This window comes from Pollachius pollachius (genome assembly GCF_949987615.1).
Source record: "Pollachius pollachius genome assembly, chromosome: 12".
NCBI lineage: Eukaryota > Metazoa > Chordata > Actinopteri > Gadiformes > Gadidae > Pollachius > Pollachius pollachius.
Window position 1 is genome coordinate 19,718,746 of NC_136945.1, and position 17,696 is coordinate 19,736,441.

Genomic DNA, 17,696 nt, shown 5'->3' on the forward strand with positions numbered 1-17,696 from the left:
TGATTGACTGTACAGAAGCGGACACTGCCATGGTGTGGTCATCTGCACAGCTGATGAAACACTGGGCGCTGACACACAGACGTTACACTTTCCAAGCAGCATGTCCGTCCTACGTTAGTGTCACAGGGCAGCACAGGGCAAAGTGACATAAAGAAATAATTCTTCAAATGAAACATGTGTATGCTCGGAAAAATAAGCCGCTCTGAAGAGCACTGTTTTACATGAGACCAGTTTCTAATCCAGAGTCAATTCTTTTGTAACATGAAACCAGTTTCACAGCTAGACTCAACTCTGTTTCAACCTGAAACCAGTTTCACAGCTAGTCAACTCTGTTTTAACCTGAAACCAGTTTGACATCCAGAGTCACTCTGTTTCAACATGAAGCAAGTTCAAAACCAGATTAAATTTTGCATTAACATGAAACCAGTTTCACACCCAGAGTCACCTCTGTTTAATAAACCAGATTAACAGAAAAAGGGGAGCATCCTCTTCATGTGTGCGATTTAGATCTTGAAAAACTGGTTACCATAGTAACACCACAATGTTCTACAACCCAATGCCGATCATATTTACACCACAGTGTTCTGGAGCTCACAGGTTGCTATAGTTACACCAGTGTTCTAGAACCCACAGGTTGCTATAGTTACACCACAGTGTTTTAGAACTTAAAGGTTTCCATAGTTACCCCACAGTGTTCTAGAACTCACAGGTTGCTATAGTTACAACACAGTGTTCCAGAACTCACAGGTTGCCATAGTTACACCACAGTGTTCTAGAACTCACAGGTTGCCGTAGTTACACAGGGGTTACAAGAGTTACGTACAGTTTGTAACAGTGGTTACCATAGTAACAGTAACATCTTGACTGACAGTTTATCTAAATGAAGAGGTCGGATAGCCTATAAATGACCAGAGTTACAAGGAGGTTGCATTTAAGACATGAACTACACAGAAGAGTTTAAGATAAATAACACCATTCATATGGCTGCCAAGACTGAAGTCTATAAGTTCAGTTGAAATGTATGTGTAAGGACTGAAGTGGGACCACATCGTGTCTATAGTAACCATATCATCATCCCGTATCCTCTTCACCGTGGTGATGTCCTTATCCAGTCTCCTCCAGGTGAAGCTATGTGTCAGTAATTGCTGGTGATTGTAGCTTAGAAAGGCTGGGCTGTTGTCCATGGCTCAGAGAGAGGGGTGCTGTGTGACTAGTCTTCAAGAAGTGGTAGGGTTGGGGTACGGTAGGGTGGGGCGGGGTACGGTAGGGTAGGGGTACGGTAAGGTATGGCATGGTACGGTAGCATTAGGGTAGGGTGGGGTTAGGGTACAGTAGGGTTAGGGTGCAGTGGGGTTAGGGTACAGTAGGATTGGGGTAGGGTACGGTAGTGTTAGCGTAAGGTGGGGTTAGGGTACAGTAGGGTTAGGGTAGGGTGGAGTTAGGGTACAGTAGTGTTAGGGTAGGGTGGGGTTAGGGTATCGTAGGGCTAGGGTACGGTAGGGTTAGGGGTAGGGTACAGTGGCGTCAGGGTAGGGTGGGGTTAGGGTACAGTAGTGTTAGGGTAGGGTGGGGTTAGGGTATCGTAGGGCTAGGGTACGGTAGGGTTAGGGGTAGGGTACGGTAGGCTTAGGGTACGGTGGCGTCAGGGTGCGGTGTTGTGGTGGCCCAGCGTCTCCAGCAGCTCGTGACAGAGGCACTGGCAGAAGCCGTAGAGGATGCAGAGCAGCAGGGTGAAGGGAACCAGGCTGACCAGGACCACCCCCAGCCACAGCTGACCAATCATCAGCAGGTAGATCCCGAGGGGGAGGGAGCTGAAGTACACCTGCAAACAAACACTCGTCACCAGCTCCGTCGGTTCATTTAATCTGCCTTCACCGTCCGTGTTGCTGTGACGACTGAATGTCACCTCATCTGAGGGTTGCAGACAGTGTACTAGTTAAATTATTATGGAGTGGGTTGTTTACTAGCTAAAGTATTATGGAGAAGATCGTGGATTAGCACTAGTTTAAGTATTATGGCGCATTTGGTGTAGTAGTTTATGGAGAACAGTGTACTAGTACTAGTTAAATAGTTATGGAAAACCAAATGTACTGCTTCTAGTTGAAGTATCATGAAGCTTCTCCATAATACTTTAGCTAGTAAAAATTCTGCTAGTTAAAGTACTATGGAGCACATGGTGTACTAGTTAAAGTATTATGGAGCTCATAGTGTAATAGTACTAGTTAAAGTATTATGGAGCACATGGTTAACTAGTTCTTGTTAAAGTATTATGGAGCATATGGTGCACTAGTACTAGTGAAGGTATTATGAAGCACATTTGGTACTACTACTAGTTAAAGTATCATGGCGCACATGGTCGACTACCACTAGTTGGAGCATCATGTAACAGATTGTGTACTTTAAGTAGTACTAGTATACCATGTGCTCCATGATACTTTAACAAGTACACTATGTGCTTGAGGATACTTTAACTAGTACGAGTACACAATTATGAAGCACATGGCGTACTAGTACTAGGTAAAGTGTTGTGGTGCACTAGCACTAGTTAAACTAGTTAAACCCATGCGCAGGACGCACCAGGCAGAGGGCCCCCAGCACGCAGCGCGGGAGGCTCCGGGACGTCCACGCGCGGCACTTGTGCGTGGAGGCGCTGCAGGGGGTGGAGGACGGGTACAGCATGTTGATCACGCTCAGGGAGTCGGACGACTCGCCCGGCAGCTGCATGATGGTCAGCACCAGGCAGTCGGAGGACGCCTCGCCCGTCGCACCGCCCCTCTCCCCTCCCTCCACTCCTGCAACCAGACAAGGCCTTTACTGCCCCCCAGCGGACGGACGGACACCAGACAAGGCCTTTACTGCCCCCCAGCGGACGGACGGACACCAGACAAGGCCTTTACTGCCCCCCAGCGGACGGACAGACACCAGACAAGGCCTTTACTGCCCCCCTACGGACAGACACCAGACAAGGCCTTTACTGCCCCCGGACGGACGGACACCAGACAAGGCCTTTACTGCCCCCCAGCAGACGGACAGACACCAGACAAGGCCTTTACTGCCCCCCAGCGGACAGACACCAGACAAGGCCTTTACTGCCCCCCAGCGGACGGACAGACACCAGACAAGGCCTTTACTGCCCCCCTACGGACAGACACCAGACAAGGCCTTTACTGCCCCCCAGCGGACAGACACCAGACAAGGCCTTTACTGCCCCCCAGCGGACGGACAGACACCAGACAAGGCCTTTACTGCCCCCCTACGGACAGACACCAGACAAGGCCTTTACTGCCCCCCAGCGGACAGACACCAGACAAGGCCTTTACTGCCCCCCAGCGGACGGACAGACACCAGACAAGGCCTTTACTGCCCCCCTACGGACAGACACCAGACAAGGCCTTTACTGCCCCCCAGCTGACGGACGGACACCAGACAAGGCCTTTACTGCCCCCCAGCGGACGGACGGACACCAGACAAGGCCTTTACTGCCCCCCAGCGGACGGACGGACACCAGACAAGGCCTTTACTGCCCCCCAGCGGACAGACGGACACCAGACAAGGCCTTTACTGCCCCCCAGCGGACGGAGGGACAACAGACAAGGCCTTTACTGCCCCCGGACGGACGGACACCAGACAAGGCCTTTACTGCCCCTCAGCGGACGGACGGACACCAGACAAGGCCTTTACTGACCCCGGACGGACAGACACCAGACAAGGCCTTTACTGCCCCCCAGCGGACGGACAGACACCAGACAAGGCCTTTACTGCCCCCCAGCGGACAGACACCAGACAAGGCCTTTACTGCCCCCCAGCGGACGGACAGACACCAGACAAGGCCTTTACTGCCCCCCTACGGACAGACACCAGACAAGGCCTTTATTGCCCCCCAGCGGACGGACAGACACCAGACAAGGCCTTTACTGCCCCCCAGCGGACAGACACCAGACAAGGCCTTTACTGCCCCCCAGCGGACAGACACCAGACAAGGCCTTTACTGCCCCCCAGCGGACAGACACCAGACAAGGCCTTTACTGCCCCCCAGCGGACGGACAGACACCAGACAAGGCCTTTACTGCCCCCCTACGGACAGACACCAGACAAGGCCTTTACTGCCCCCCAGCGGACGGACAGACACCAGACAAGGCCTTTACTGCCCCCCAGCGGACAGACACCAGACAAGGCCTTTACTGCCCCCCAGCGGACGGACAGACACCAGACAAGGCCTTTACTGCCCCCCAGCGGACAGACACCAGACAAGGCCTTTACTGCCCCCAAGCGGACAGACACCAGACAAGGCCTTTACTGCCCCCCAGCGGACAGACACCAGACAAGGCCTTTACTGCCCCCTTAGGGACAGACACCAGACAAGGCCTTTACTGCCCCCCAGCGGACGGACAGACACCAGACAAGGCCTTTACTGCCCCCCTACGGACAGACACCAGACAAGGCCTTTACTGCCCCCGGACGGACGGACACCAGACAAGGCCTTTACTGCCCCCCAGCGGACGGACAGACACCAGACAAGGCCTTTACTGCCCCCCAGCGGACAGACACCAGACAAGGCCTTAACTGCCCCCCAGCGGACGGACAGACACCAGACAAGGCCTTTACTGCCCCCCAGCGGACGGACAGACACCAGACAAGGCCTTTACTGCCCCCCAGCGGACAGACACCAGACAAGGCCTTAACTGCCCCCCAGCGGACGGACAGACACCAGACAAGGCCTTTACTGCCCCCCTATGGACAGACACCAGACAAGGCCTTTACTGCCCCCCAGCGGACAGACACCAGACATGGCCTTTACTGCCCCCCAGTGGACAGACACCAGACAAGGCCTTTACTGCCCCCTTAGGGACAGACACCAGACAAGGCCTTTACTGCCCCCCAGCGGACGGACAGACACCAGACAAGGTCTTTACTGCCCCCTTAGGGACAGACACCAGACAAGGCCTTTACTGCCCCCCAGCGGACGGACAGACACCAGACAAGGCCTTTACTGCCCCCCTACGGACAGACACCAGACAAGGCCTTTACTGCCCCCGGACGGACGGACACCAGACAAGGCCTTTACTGCCCCCCAGCGGACGAACAGACACCAGACAAGGCCTTTACTGCCCCCCAGCGGACAGACACCAGACAAGGCCTTAACTGCCCCCCAGCGGACGGACAGACACCAGACAAGGCCTTTACTGCCCCCCTACGGACAGACACCAGACAAGGCCTTTACTGCCCCCCAGCGGACGGACAGACACCAGACAAGGCCTTTACTGCCCCCCAGCGGACAGACACCAGACAAGGCCTTTACTGCCCCCCAGCGGACAGACACCAGACAAGGCCTTTACTGCCCCCCAGCGGACAGACACCAGACAAGGCCTTTACTGCCCCCCAGCGGACGGACAGACACCAGACAAGGCCTTTACTGCCCCCCTACGGACAGACACCAGACAAGGCCTTTACTGCCCCCCAGCGGACAGACACCAGACATGGCCTTTACTGCCCCCCAGTGGACAGACACCAGACAAGGCCTTTACTGCCCCCTTAGGGACAGACACCAGACAAGGCCTTTACTGCCCCCCAGCGGACGGACAGACACCAGACAAGGCCTTTACTGCCCCCCTACGGACAGACACCAGACAAGGCCTTTACTGCCCCCCAGCGGACAGACACCAGACAAGGCCTTTACTGCCCCCTTAGGGACAGACACCAGACAAGGCCTTTACTGCCCCCCAGCGGACGGACAGACACCAGACAAGGCCTTTACTGCCCCCCTACGGACAGACACCAGACAAGGCCTTTACTGCCCCCGGACGGACGGACACCAGACAAGGCCTTTACTGCCCCCCAGCGGACGGACAGACACCAGACAAGGCCTTTACTGCCCCCCAGCGGACAGACACCAGACAAGGCCTTAACTGCCCCCCAGCGGACGGACAGACACCAGACAAGGCCTTTACTGCCCCCCTACGGACAGAGACCAGACAAGGCCTTTACTGCCCCCCAGCGGACGGACAGACACCAGACAAGGCCTTTACTGCCCCCCAGCGGACAGACACCAGACAAGGCCTTTACTGCCCCCCAGCGGACAGACACCAGACAAGGCCTTTACTGCCCCCCAGCGGACAGACACCAGACAAGGCCTTTACTGCCCCCCAGCGGACGGACAGACACCAGACAAGGCCTTTACTGCCCCCCTACGGACAGACACCAGACAAGGCCTTTACTGCCCCCCAGCGGACAGACACCAGACATGGCCTTTACTGCCCCCCAGTGGACAGACACCAGACAAGGCCTTTACTGCCCCCTTAGGGACAGACACCAGACAAGGCCTTTACTGCCCCCCAGCGGACGGACAGACACCAGACAAGGCCTTTACTGCCCCCCTACGGACAGACACCAGACAAGGCCTTTACTGCCCCCCAGCGGACAGACACCAGACAAGGCCTTTACTGCCCCCTTAGGGACAGACACCAGACAAGGCCTTTACTGCCCCCCAGCGGACAGACACCAGACAAGGCCTTTACTGCCCCCTTAGGGACAGACACCAGACAAGGCCTTTACTGCCCCCCAGCGGACGGACAGACACCAGACAAGGCCTTTACTGCCCCCCTACGGACAGACACCAGACAAGGCCTTTACTGCCCCCCAGCGGACGGACAGACACCAGACAAGGCCTTTACTGCCCCCCAGCGGACAGACACCAGACAAGGCCTTTACTGCCCCCCAGCGGACAGACACCAGACAAGGCCTTTACTGCCCCCCAGCGGACAGACACCAGACAAGGCCTTTACTGCCCCCTTAGGGACAGACACCAGACAAGGCCTTTACTGCCCCCCAGCGGACAGACACCAGACAAGGCCTTTACTGCCCCCTTAGGGACAGACACCAGACAAGGCCTTTACTGCCCCCCAGCGGACGGACAGACACCAGACAAGGCCTTTACTGCCCCCCTACGGACAGACACCAGACAAGGCCTTTACTGCCCCCCAGCGGACGGACAGACACCAGACAAGGCCTTTACTGCCCCTCAGCGGACAGACACCAGACAAGGCCTTTACTGCCCCCCAGCGGACAGACACCAGACAAGGCCTTTACTGCCCCCCAGCGGACAGACACCAGACATGGCCTTTACTGCCCCCCAGTGGACAGACACCAGACAAGGCCTTTACTGCCCCCTTAGGGACAGACACCAGACAAGGCCTTTACTGCCCCCCAGCGGACGGACAGACACCAGACAAGGCCTTTACTGCCCCCTTAGGGACAGACACCAGACAAGGCCTTTACTGCCCCCCAGCGGACGGACAGACACCAGACAAGGCCTTTACTGCCCCCGGACGGACGGACACCAGACAAGGCCTTTACTGCCCCCCAGCGGACGGACAGACACCAGACAAGGCCTTTACTGCCCCCCAGCGGACAGACACCAGACAAGGCCTTAACTGCCCCCCAGCGGACGGACAGACACCAGACAAGGCCTTTACTGCCCCCCTACGGACAGACACCAGACAAGGCCTTTACTGCCCCCCAGCGGACAGACACCAGACATGGCCTTTACTGCCCCCCAGTGGACAGACACCAGACAAGGCCTTTACTGCCCCCTTAGGGACAGACACCAGACAAGGCCTTTACTGCCCCCCAGCGGACGGACAGACACCAGACAAGGCCTTTACTGCCCCCTTAGGGACAGACACCAGACAAGGCCTTTACTGCCCCCCAGCGGACGGACAGACACCAGACAAGGCCTTTACTGCCCCCCTACGGACAGACACCAGACAAGGCCTTTACTGCCCCCGGACGGACGGACACCAGACAAGGCCTTTACTGCCCCCCAGCGGACGAACAGACACCAGACAAGGCCTTTACTGCCCCCCAGCGGACAGACACCAGACAAGGCCTTAACTGCCCCCCAGCGGACGGACAGACACCAGACAAGGCCTTTACTGCCCCCCTACGGACAGACACCAGACAAGGCCTTTACTGCCCCCCAGCGGACGGACAGACACCAGACAAGGCCTTTACTGCCCCCCAGCGGACAGACACCAGACAAGGCCTTTACTGCCCCCCAGCGGACAGACACCAGACAAGGCCTTTACTGCCCCCCAGCGGACAGACACCAGACAAGGCCTTTACTGCCCCCCAGCGGACGGACAGACACCAGACAAGGCCTTTACTGCCCCCCTACGGACAGACACCACACAAGGCCTTTACTGCCCCCCAGCGGACAGACACCAGACATGGCCTTTACTGCCCCCCAGTGGACAGACACCAGACAAGGCCTTTACTGCCCCCTTAGGGACAGACACCAGACAAGGCCTTTACTGCCCCCAAGCGGACGGACAGACACCAGACAAGGCCTTTACTGCCCCCCTACGGACAGACACCAGACAAGGCCTTTACTGCCCCCCAGCGGACAGACACCAGACAAGGCCTTTACTGCCCCCTTAGGGACAGACACCAGACAAGGCCTTTACTGCCCCCCAGCGGACGGACAGACACCAGACAAGGCCTTTACTGCCCCCCTACGGACAGACACCAGACAAGGCCTTTACTGCCCCCCAGCGGACGGACAGACACCAGACAAGGCCTTTACTGCCCCCCAGCGGACAGACACCAGACAAGGCCTTTACTGCCCCCCAGCGGACAGACACCAGACAAGGCCTTTACTGCCCCCCATCGGACAGACACCAGACAAGGCCTTTACTGCCCCCCAGCGGACGGACAGACACCAGACAAGGCCTTTACTGCCCCCCTACGGACAGACACCAGACAAGGCCTTTACTGCTCCCCAGCGGACAGACACCAGACATGGCCTTTACTGCCCCCCAGTGGACAGACACCAGACAAGGCCTTTACTGCCCCCCTACGGACAGACACCAGACAAGGCCTTTACTGCCCCCCAGCGGACGGACAGACACCAGACAAGGCCTTTACTGCCCCCCTACGGACAGACACCAGACAAGGCCTTTACTGCCCCCCAGCGGACAGACACCAGACAAGGCCTTTACTGCCCCCTTAGGGACAGACACCAGACAAGGCCTTTACTGCCCCCCAGCGGACAGACACCAGACAAGGCCTTTACTGCCCCCTTAGGGACAGACACCAGACAAGGCCTTTACTGCCCCCCTACGGACAGACACCAGACAAGGCCTTTACTGCCCCCCAGCGGACGGACAGACACCAGACAAGGCCTTTACTGCCCCCCAGCGGACAGACACCAGACAAGGCCTTTACTGCCCCCTTAGGGACAGACACCAGACAAGGCCTTTACTGCCCCCCAGCGGACAGACACCAGACAAGGCCTTTACTGCCCCCCAGTGGACAGACACCAGACAAGGCCTTTACTGCCCCCCAGTGGACAGACACCAGACAAGGCCTTTACTGCCCCCCAGTGGACAGACACCAGACAAGGCCTTTACTGCCCCCTTAGGGATAGACACCAGACAAGGCCTTTACTGCCCCCTTAGGGACAGACACCAGACAAGGCCTTTACTGCCCCCCAGTGGACAGACACCAGACAAGGCCTTTACTGCCCCCCAGTGGACAGACACCAGACAAGGCCTTTACTGCCCCCCAGCGGACAGACACCAGACAAGGCCTTTACTGCCCCCCTAGGGTTAGAGGGTGAGGGGTTTAGAGGGTAAGAGGGTCAGGGGGTAGAGGGTGAGGGTTAGAGGGTCAGGGGGTTAGAGGGTGAGGGTTAGAGGGTGAGGGGGTTAGAGGGTCTGGAGGTAAGAGGGTAAGAGGGTGAGAGGGTGAGGGTTAAGGTTAGAGTGTGAGGGTTAGACGGTGAGGGTTAAGGTTAGACGGTTAGAGGGTGAGGGTTAGAGGGTTAGAGGGTGAGGGGGTTAGAGGGTGAGGGTTAGAGGGTTAGAGGGTGAGGGGGTTAGAGGGTGAGGGTTAGAGGGTGAGGGTTAGAGGGTTAGAGGGTTAAGGTTAGAGGGTGAGGGTTAAGGTAAGACGGTTAGAGGGTGAGGGTTAGAGGGTGAGGGGGTTAGAGGGTGAGGGTTAGAGGGTGAGGGGGTTAGAGGGTGAGGGTTAGAGGGTTAGAGGGTGAGGCGGTTAGAGGGTGAGGGTTAGCGGGTTAAGGTACGAGGGTGAGGGTGTGAGGGTGAGTCTACCAGTCAGGCTGTCGGGGCTCAGCACCACCTCGGCCCCGGGGGGCAGCCCGTTGCGGCCCAGCTGGTCGTGGCAGGACAGCACGGCCAGGACGTGGCGGTCGTCCTCCATCAGCCACACCTGCACAGAGAAACATCTGGGTGGAGCCACACATCTGGGTGGGGCCACACATCTGCCACACCTCGAGGAAAGGAGCAAGGAGGAGAGAGATCGGACCGCTGAGCTGCTTCAGCCTCAGGGCCACAACCTTCCCACTTTGTAGCAAGTCCAGTTTGCTAAATGTGGCCACACATCATCACACGCCGACTCAGTCGAGATAAGCCTTGAACGTGTTCACATGAGGGCTCACCTCCTCGTCGGGGATGTAGGTCTCATGACGACAGAACGGACAGCTGACCATCGAAGGAGACGATTCCCCTGGGAGACAAGAGAAGAGTCAGGAGTAGGACCTGTTCCTGGTCTACTTCCTGTGTGCATCGGGTTAGTGTGAGGGTATGCTCCTAAGACTTTATATTAACAGCTAGAGTCTGAAAGTCTCATTCAGGGTCAAAGCATTTTTATTTTCTTCCCTTTATTGTATTTCAAATTGTGTAAGAGGGTGAGAGGATGTGGGAGAGAGAGGATAAGGGCATGTCGTGGACATATCAATCATAACTATAATATACAGTTATATACAAATTATATTAACCTTGTATATATAATTACTATTCACATTAAAAGGAATTGTATACATTCTCCCTGTACCTAGAGATACCTCCCTTCCTCTCTCCGATTAAGCCATTAAGATCGTTGTCATTTGTATTGCCATTCTGGCCACAAAGTCTGATACTTATATCGACTGACTTCTTTATTGTGGAGGTTCCTTTAACTGTTTGCATCGTTGCGCACAGCCTTGCAGACATATCCACTTCACCCACTCAGTTTATTGCAGTTTAACTTGGCCTCTCCCTCCAACCACCGCCAGTCACTCCCAAGCATCTTTGTTACCTTTGTATTCACTACCAAAAATGCAAACGTTTCCCTATAAGAAATTTGGTCACCCATTGGCTCACTGAATGTTTCCTTAACTTTGCTGCCGGTACTTTCCAATGATCATGCTCTGATATTTAGCCGGCCGACGTGAACTAAAAATAAGTTTCTCTTCATCAGGGAGAGAGAGGGGAGGGGGAGAGAGGGCGAGGGAGAGAGAGGGTTAGAGAGAAAGGGCTAGGGGGAAAGAGGGTGAGGGGGAGAGAGGGCTAGGGGGAGAGAAGGTGAGGGGAGAGAGGGCAAGGGGAGAGGGTGAGGAGACTCACCCACGTCCACCATCTTCTTCAGACACTTGAGGCAGACCCTGTGCAGGCAGGACAGTAGCTTGGGCCGACGGCTGCGGCTGTCGTAGCGGTTGTAGCAGATCTTACACTCCAGCTCCTCCACGGTGTAGACCAGAGACTGGCCCCACGCCTCCACCTGCAGCCGGGGGTCAGGGTTCGGCCAATGGACGGCATTTACACAGCGCTTTTCTAACCAGTGACCACTCAAAGTGCTTCACAATATTGCCTCACATTCAACCATTCATGCACACATGCACTCATTCACACATTCACATATATAGATATAGATCTAAGTGTAAGTATATTTGTGAGGTTATTACCTTGCTTTCGGCGGCTGGGCCAGACTCCGCCCCCGGCAGCTGCTTCATGCTATTGGCTGTTTCCCAGGCTCCACCAGGAAGTAAGGTTCATCCAATCTGAAGAGAGGATTGTAATAGGTTATAGCTGCTTAGTTAGGACACAAGGTAGGTATTACTCAGGTAGGCTGTGGTCATGAAGACATGGTCAACAACGATACTCAGTAGGTCAGCAACAATACTCAGGTAGGCTGTGGTCAGTAACAATACTCAGGTAGGCTGTGGTCAGTAACAATACTCAGGTAGGCTGTGGTCAGCAACAATACTCAGGTAGGCTGTGGTCAGCAACAATACTCAGGTAGGCTGTGGTCAGTAACAATACTCAGGTAGGCTGTGGTCAGTAACAATACTCAGGTAGGCTGTGATCAAAAAGGCAAGTGGTCAACAACAGTATTAAGGTAGACTGTGATGGTGTTATGGACATTTGTACAGTGCTAATCCTACTGGTTATTAATACTTAACAGTATTCATATCGCTGGACAATTTCAGTTCTCATCTCAATGTAGGTTTCAGATCGGTTATCAACACTTTGTGCACGAACGAAGAAATAAAGTGAAATACATTGAATGACGGACGCTCGTCTATCATCATCATCATCATCATCATCATCATCATCCTCCTGATGTAGGGCAGCTCCTGCTGCCACGTGATTGGCTGATATTTAAAAGAACGTGTGTGTGCGTGCGTGTGTGTGTGTGGGTCGTGTGTTCTTTACCTGTTGGAATGTTCCTTCCTGTCCGTCTGTCCTCTGGCAGCACCTCTCCTGCCCACTGCAGCAGTTCAGCGGCAACAGCTCATTAACAGTCCCTTAACGTCCGGCTCGTGTATCAGGGCTACACAGATGCTAACGGAAAGATGCTAACGTGCCATCTTCCTCATCGTCATCTTCCTCGTCGTCATCTTCCTCATCATCTTCCTCGCCGCCTCGCGGGGTCGGTGAGTCACTTTAGATCTCGAGCGGGCATCCCAATCACTGCAGCATCAGCACCGATGCATCTCTCCCCCTCGGTTGCCGTGGCAACGAACCCAAGGTGAAGCAGCCCGTCCGCTGCCGCGCCTTCTGTCCTCCGTGACGAAATCACAAAGTTATTTTATATAACTTGTTTGTCCATTTGTGTTTTCATAGGGCTAGCGGGTTATAGACACGCATCTTAAAGTGCATGAAGTCATCGGATGAAAAATCACTTTGGGGAGGGAAGGTGGGTCACCGTGTGTGTTTTTTTCAAAAATTAAAGTGTCTTATATTTTACAGTGTTTTATTTATTTGAATTCAGGATCAGTTTAGAAAGGCGCTGCAATCGATGGGAACTTTGTAATAAAGGAAAAAAGGGGCGACGGAGCAAATATCGAATTGCACTTCGTCTCCCCTCCGTGACTTCCGGTTACCCTCCCTCCATCACTTCCTGTAACTCTACTTTAAAACCCAGCGGCCCGGTTGGAGCTTCGCGGGTCAATTTTTGAACATTTTTGGCGAAATCCGACTGATATCGGAGCCATCACAGCCGCTAAAATGGTAAGTCTTTGGTTTTCCTGTCGATCTATTTGTTTCAGTTGTCTTTTGAATCTCATTTTATTTTTCCGATGATTGAATCACGGCAGATTTCGCGCTCTGCTCAAACGTACACTGAACGATGGCCGCCATTCATTGTTAACGCGTTTCTGTTCTGCAACTTTTCACTGTCGGCGTTCGTCTAAATGATATAAGTTATCAAAGTGTTTCTTGCTTTCGTCACCAGAAACCCTTTTATAATCGTATAACGTGTCTCCAGAACATTGGCGGGAGGGAACGATCTTCTAGCCATCAGTTTACTAACCCATTGCATAGGTTCCTACTGTATAGAGCCTGGAGCTCTTATTGTGTTAAATGGGGGTACTTGTAAACGTGGTTCCAGATATGACTTTGTGTTTGAGTCCCACGTATCTCCATGTCTTCGTGTTTACAAATGTACAACTCAGCATGTTAGCAGTTAAATAGTTTGTATTGGTGTTTTATCTCTGTTATGGAGTCTAACCCAATCCATGTTATTTCATTCAGTCCCATGGGCATACACAGGCTTCCATTCCTTGAAAGTCCCATCTAAATCGATATGAAACGGTCTAACTTGTAACATAGTGAAAGTGCAAAGTCTGTACATATTAAGACACGTTTCGTGTCTCTTCCACGCCTCACCAGAAAACGTCTGAATATGATCAGTTTGCCTACAATCTTTATTTGTACACCCTAGACACGAACATGCATGTATAAATCCTTGGACCGAAACAAACATGGCATCCAACTTCCTGGTCCATTCCTCTTCCGGTTCTAATTTATGCACGCAATCATACGTTATACATGCGTGCATAAAAATGCACATGCATTCATAATAATGAATTTATCCATGCGTTTGAACTTGCACAGATTTTACCACATGGAACATTTCATATGGTTATAAATATAACCATGTTTAGATTGACCTACCAATATCAGAGATGCGATAAAAGGCTTTCAGTTTTATTGTCCACTTGACCTTGTCTGTTGGATCATCCAATTGCTGGTCTTCCCCTATCCTAACCATGAACTCAACTTTGAGACTCCTTTCTTTGTTTTATTCGTTATACATCTTGTATGCGTTGCATGATGGGAAATGAAGTTTGACTTTTGTCATGTAAACCAATGTTGACCAAAGGCATCGTTGTGTGTGTGTGTGTGTAGACGGTGGGAAAGAGCAGCAAGATGCTGCAGCACATCGACTTCAGGATGAGGTGCATCCTGCAGGACGGCCGCATCTTCATCGGCACCTTCAAGGCCTTCGACAAACACATGAACCTCATCCTCTGTGACTGTGACGAGTTCAGGAAGATCAAGTAAGACCCTATCCACATCGGCAGCATGATGTCTTGTCAGTGCCATATCTTATGAACGTCAGCAGGAAATCTCTCAAGTAACATCTCCTTCTCCGCGCAATGTTTCAGGCCGTATTTACTTCAGCGTAATATATGTCAATCTAGGAGAATGCGCTTTATCCAGGTTTCGAGACACTAGTTTACAAAATCCCCAATATTTTTGCCAGGGCCGTTCTGTTGGTTCTCATCGTACGTCTCTGGGCTCTGACCACCCAGCCTCGCTCAACGCACATGACGATAGATTAAGATGGCTGACTGTCAGCTGCAACCACCGAGGCTAGTTATAAGCCGTAGTTTGGTTATAGTAATGCTCGAACGGGCGACGGTAATGAGCTGCTGGCGGTCTGACCTGAGGAGGAGGCCTACGTCAGATCAGTGGCTGCCGGTCAGCGGCTCTTCAGGTCCTCACCGTCGTGTCCCAGCTCCAGATCAGCTGCAATACGTAGATCGAGAAATATGTCTTAACTATATCCGTTTCCAACGTCGCCATGACTGCCATGTCTTTGTAATGGTTGCGTTGCCCTGTTGACGGCTTGTTGTGAGGTTTGTAGGGTCGAGTTGTGTTGACCTCCTATTTGTAGGGTTGTGGTGGCTGGTTGGTGCGATTGTGTTGACTGTCGGTGTTTGAGAGGTTGTGTTGGAAGTCTTTGTTGTGTGGTTGTGCTGACGTCTCGCTGTTTGTGTGCAGGCCCAAGAACTCGAAGCAGCCGGAGCGCGAGGAGAAGCGGGTTCTGGGTCTGGTTCTGCTGCGGGGGGAGAACCTGGTCTCCATGACGGTGGAAGGACCACCCCCAAAAGACGTAAGACCCCCAAAACCCATAACATCACTTATCCGCCTTAGCCCCCCCAGGCTGATGTCGACGTCTGACCTTTGACCTCGTCTAACCTTTGACCTCTTGTGTTCCAGACGGGCATCGCCAGGGTTCCGCTGGCGGGCGTGGCCGGTGGCCCCGGGGTTGGGCGTGCTGCAGGGCGTGGCGTGCCGGCAGGAGCGCCCATGCCCCAGGCCCCCGCGGGTCTGGCCGGACCGGTCAGAGGAGTGGGCGGGCCATCGCAACAGGTAACCATGACGACCGCTCGAGCGGAGCGTGTGTGTGTGGCTTATGGGCAGGTCAGGGCTGAAACGGTTACCGGTTTTCCACCTAAACCAAGTTTAGAACCCAGTAGTTAAATATACAAAGACTTTTAAATTGTAAACATAAAAATGCAGTTTGATGACCGTGGTTCAACTGCAGTCAGCGACAGCCTCCCAGGCGCAGCACGCAGCGCGGGAGTGTTGTGTACGTCACGATCACATGGCGGCAGGCAGCGACTGTGTTCCAGAGACTATGATTCAGCCTCCTAAGAGAACTAAAGGTCCTTTCACATCAGGCACCTCACAGAAAAACAAGACGCTGAGAAAGTAATGACAACCGTGTCAACTAGTAACACCCGTGACTGGACGAATTTGCAGAGTACCCCAACAAGAATCCCACTGTTAGAGTCTGATTCGTCCCACAGCCTACTGGTCAGTGAGCGTGACCTTCCAGGGCTCCTGCAGTAGTGGCGACTGTGAGTCATGTGACTCATGTGCCGTATGTTTCGTGTATCCCAGGTGATGACCCCCCAGGGCCGTGGAACGGTTGCCGCGGCAGCGGCCGGCGCCAGCATCGCAGGAGCGCCGACGCAGTACCCTCCGGGCCGCGGAGCCCCTCCACCAATGGGCCGCGGAGCCCCGCCCCCTGGTGAGTGGAGCTCTGGTGGTGGACTGGTCACGGTTTGGGGGGACTGGTGATGTGGTGGGGGGGGCAACTGGTGTTGGTTTTGAAGGTGTTTAACACCCAACGTTTTGGCTTCACAGGAATGATGGGCCCACCCCCCGGCATGAGGCCCCCCATGGGCCCACCAATGGGAATGCCTCCTGGCCGCGGAGCACCAATGGGAATGCCCCCTCCTGGCATGAGGCCACCGCCCCCTGGCATGAGAGGTAATGGTTCTTCCAGTGCCTCAATAATGGACGACGACTGATTAGGCTTGGGCGGTATCGAGGTTTAGAGACAAATGCAGAGGCGCCTTTCTGTGTTCTTCAAAGCCACACACGCTCACTGATTGACTGCGTGTGTCGTATATATTTTCACGCTTGCTGCCTGGTCAACTTGCTGCTTCTAGGTGTGAGATTTAAATTGTCAATAACAAGAGTTAAACGGTGGTAACGGTTAAAAATCCTCTCAGTTTGTATGTCCTTGAGCGTGCGTATTGCTCTGTAAACACAATCAAAACAACTGCGTGTGTTTTACGAGCACTATTGGCGAAAACGTCCTAGCTAGTCTGCGCTTATCGGGCTTGGCTGAAAAAAGATACAGCTTTGGTCGCCGCTAAACACGTGTTCGGAACAGAATGAATGTTCATTGATGGCCAACCGCCCAATTTACAAAACGTACACACCGTGAGCTTATGAGCGAAAGAATCATGGCTGAATTACATCTCAATATAGACATCAATTAACCTGTTGCCTAAACAAACAGAATCATGAAAGTATTGCCACGTACAACATCCTTGATGGCTTCATCAAAGTCCTAAAGCAATCTCTGAACAGCCAAGTGACGGGTCAGTTGGTCCGCCACAGCAACATCTTGCTGTGATTAAATCAGTATTTAAAGACAGCAAATGGCCTTTTCCAAGCAGAGTTTTAGACGCAGATCGTGACTACATGTCATGCATGATAAAGTTCCTTCACCATTGGTTCTGCTTTTTCTTTTTTCCACAAATACCATATACACAGTGACATGAAATAAAAAAAGATGCCGTGCAAGCCTTCTACCGTAGAGACCATGTGTTGTGTCATGTGACCTCTGTACTAATCTCAACTCTCTCTCTCTCTCTCTCTCTCTCTCTCTCTCTAGGCCCGCCTCCCCCAGGCATGCGCCCCCCCAGACCCTAAACGACACCCTCTCCCCCCCACCTCCACCTAGCTAGTTGTATAGTTTCAACTTTTGTGTTTATGTTTTTTTTAATAAAGAGTCCTCGGGACATTTTGACTTAATTCTTTGTGTCTTCC

The 17,696-nt window shown here is 53.5% G+C and overlaps 2 protein-coding genes across 2 annotated transcripts; one reads left to right on the forward strand and one right to left on the reverse strand.

Annotated features, from left to right (window-relative positions):
- Positions 1–1,642: 1,642 nt before the first annotated feature.
- LOC307083632 (E3 ubiquitin-protein ligase RNF182) lies at positions 1,643–11,788 on the reverse strand (the record flags this gene model as incomplete). Its single annotated transcript, XM_079747569.1, has 6 exons — positions 1,643–1,822; positions 2,578–2,792; positions 10,110–10,227; positions 10,457–10,524; positions 11,403–11,556; positions 11,741–11,788. 6 exons carry the CDS (start codon positions 11,786–11,788, stop codon positions 1,643–1,645), a joined length of 783 nt encoding a protein of 260 aa, XP_079603695.1.
- A 1,391-nt stretch (positions 11,789–13,179) lies between these two features.
- snrpb (small nuclear ribonucleoprotein polypeptides B and B1) lies at positions 13,180–17,681 on the forward strand. The gene is made up of 7 exons (XM_079748638.1): positions 13,180–13,289; positions 14,469–14,620; positions 15,348–15,459; positions 15,567–15,719; positions 16,254–16,381; positions 16,489–16,625; positions 17,542–17,681. Exons 1-7 carry the CDS (start codon positions 13,287–13,289, stop codon positions 17,577–17,579), a joined length of 723 nt encoding a protein of 240 aa, XP_079604764.1. The 5' UTR covers positions 13,180–13,286; the 3' UTR covers positions 17,580–17,681.
- The last annotated feature ends 15 nt before the right edge of the window (positions 17,682–17,696 follow it).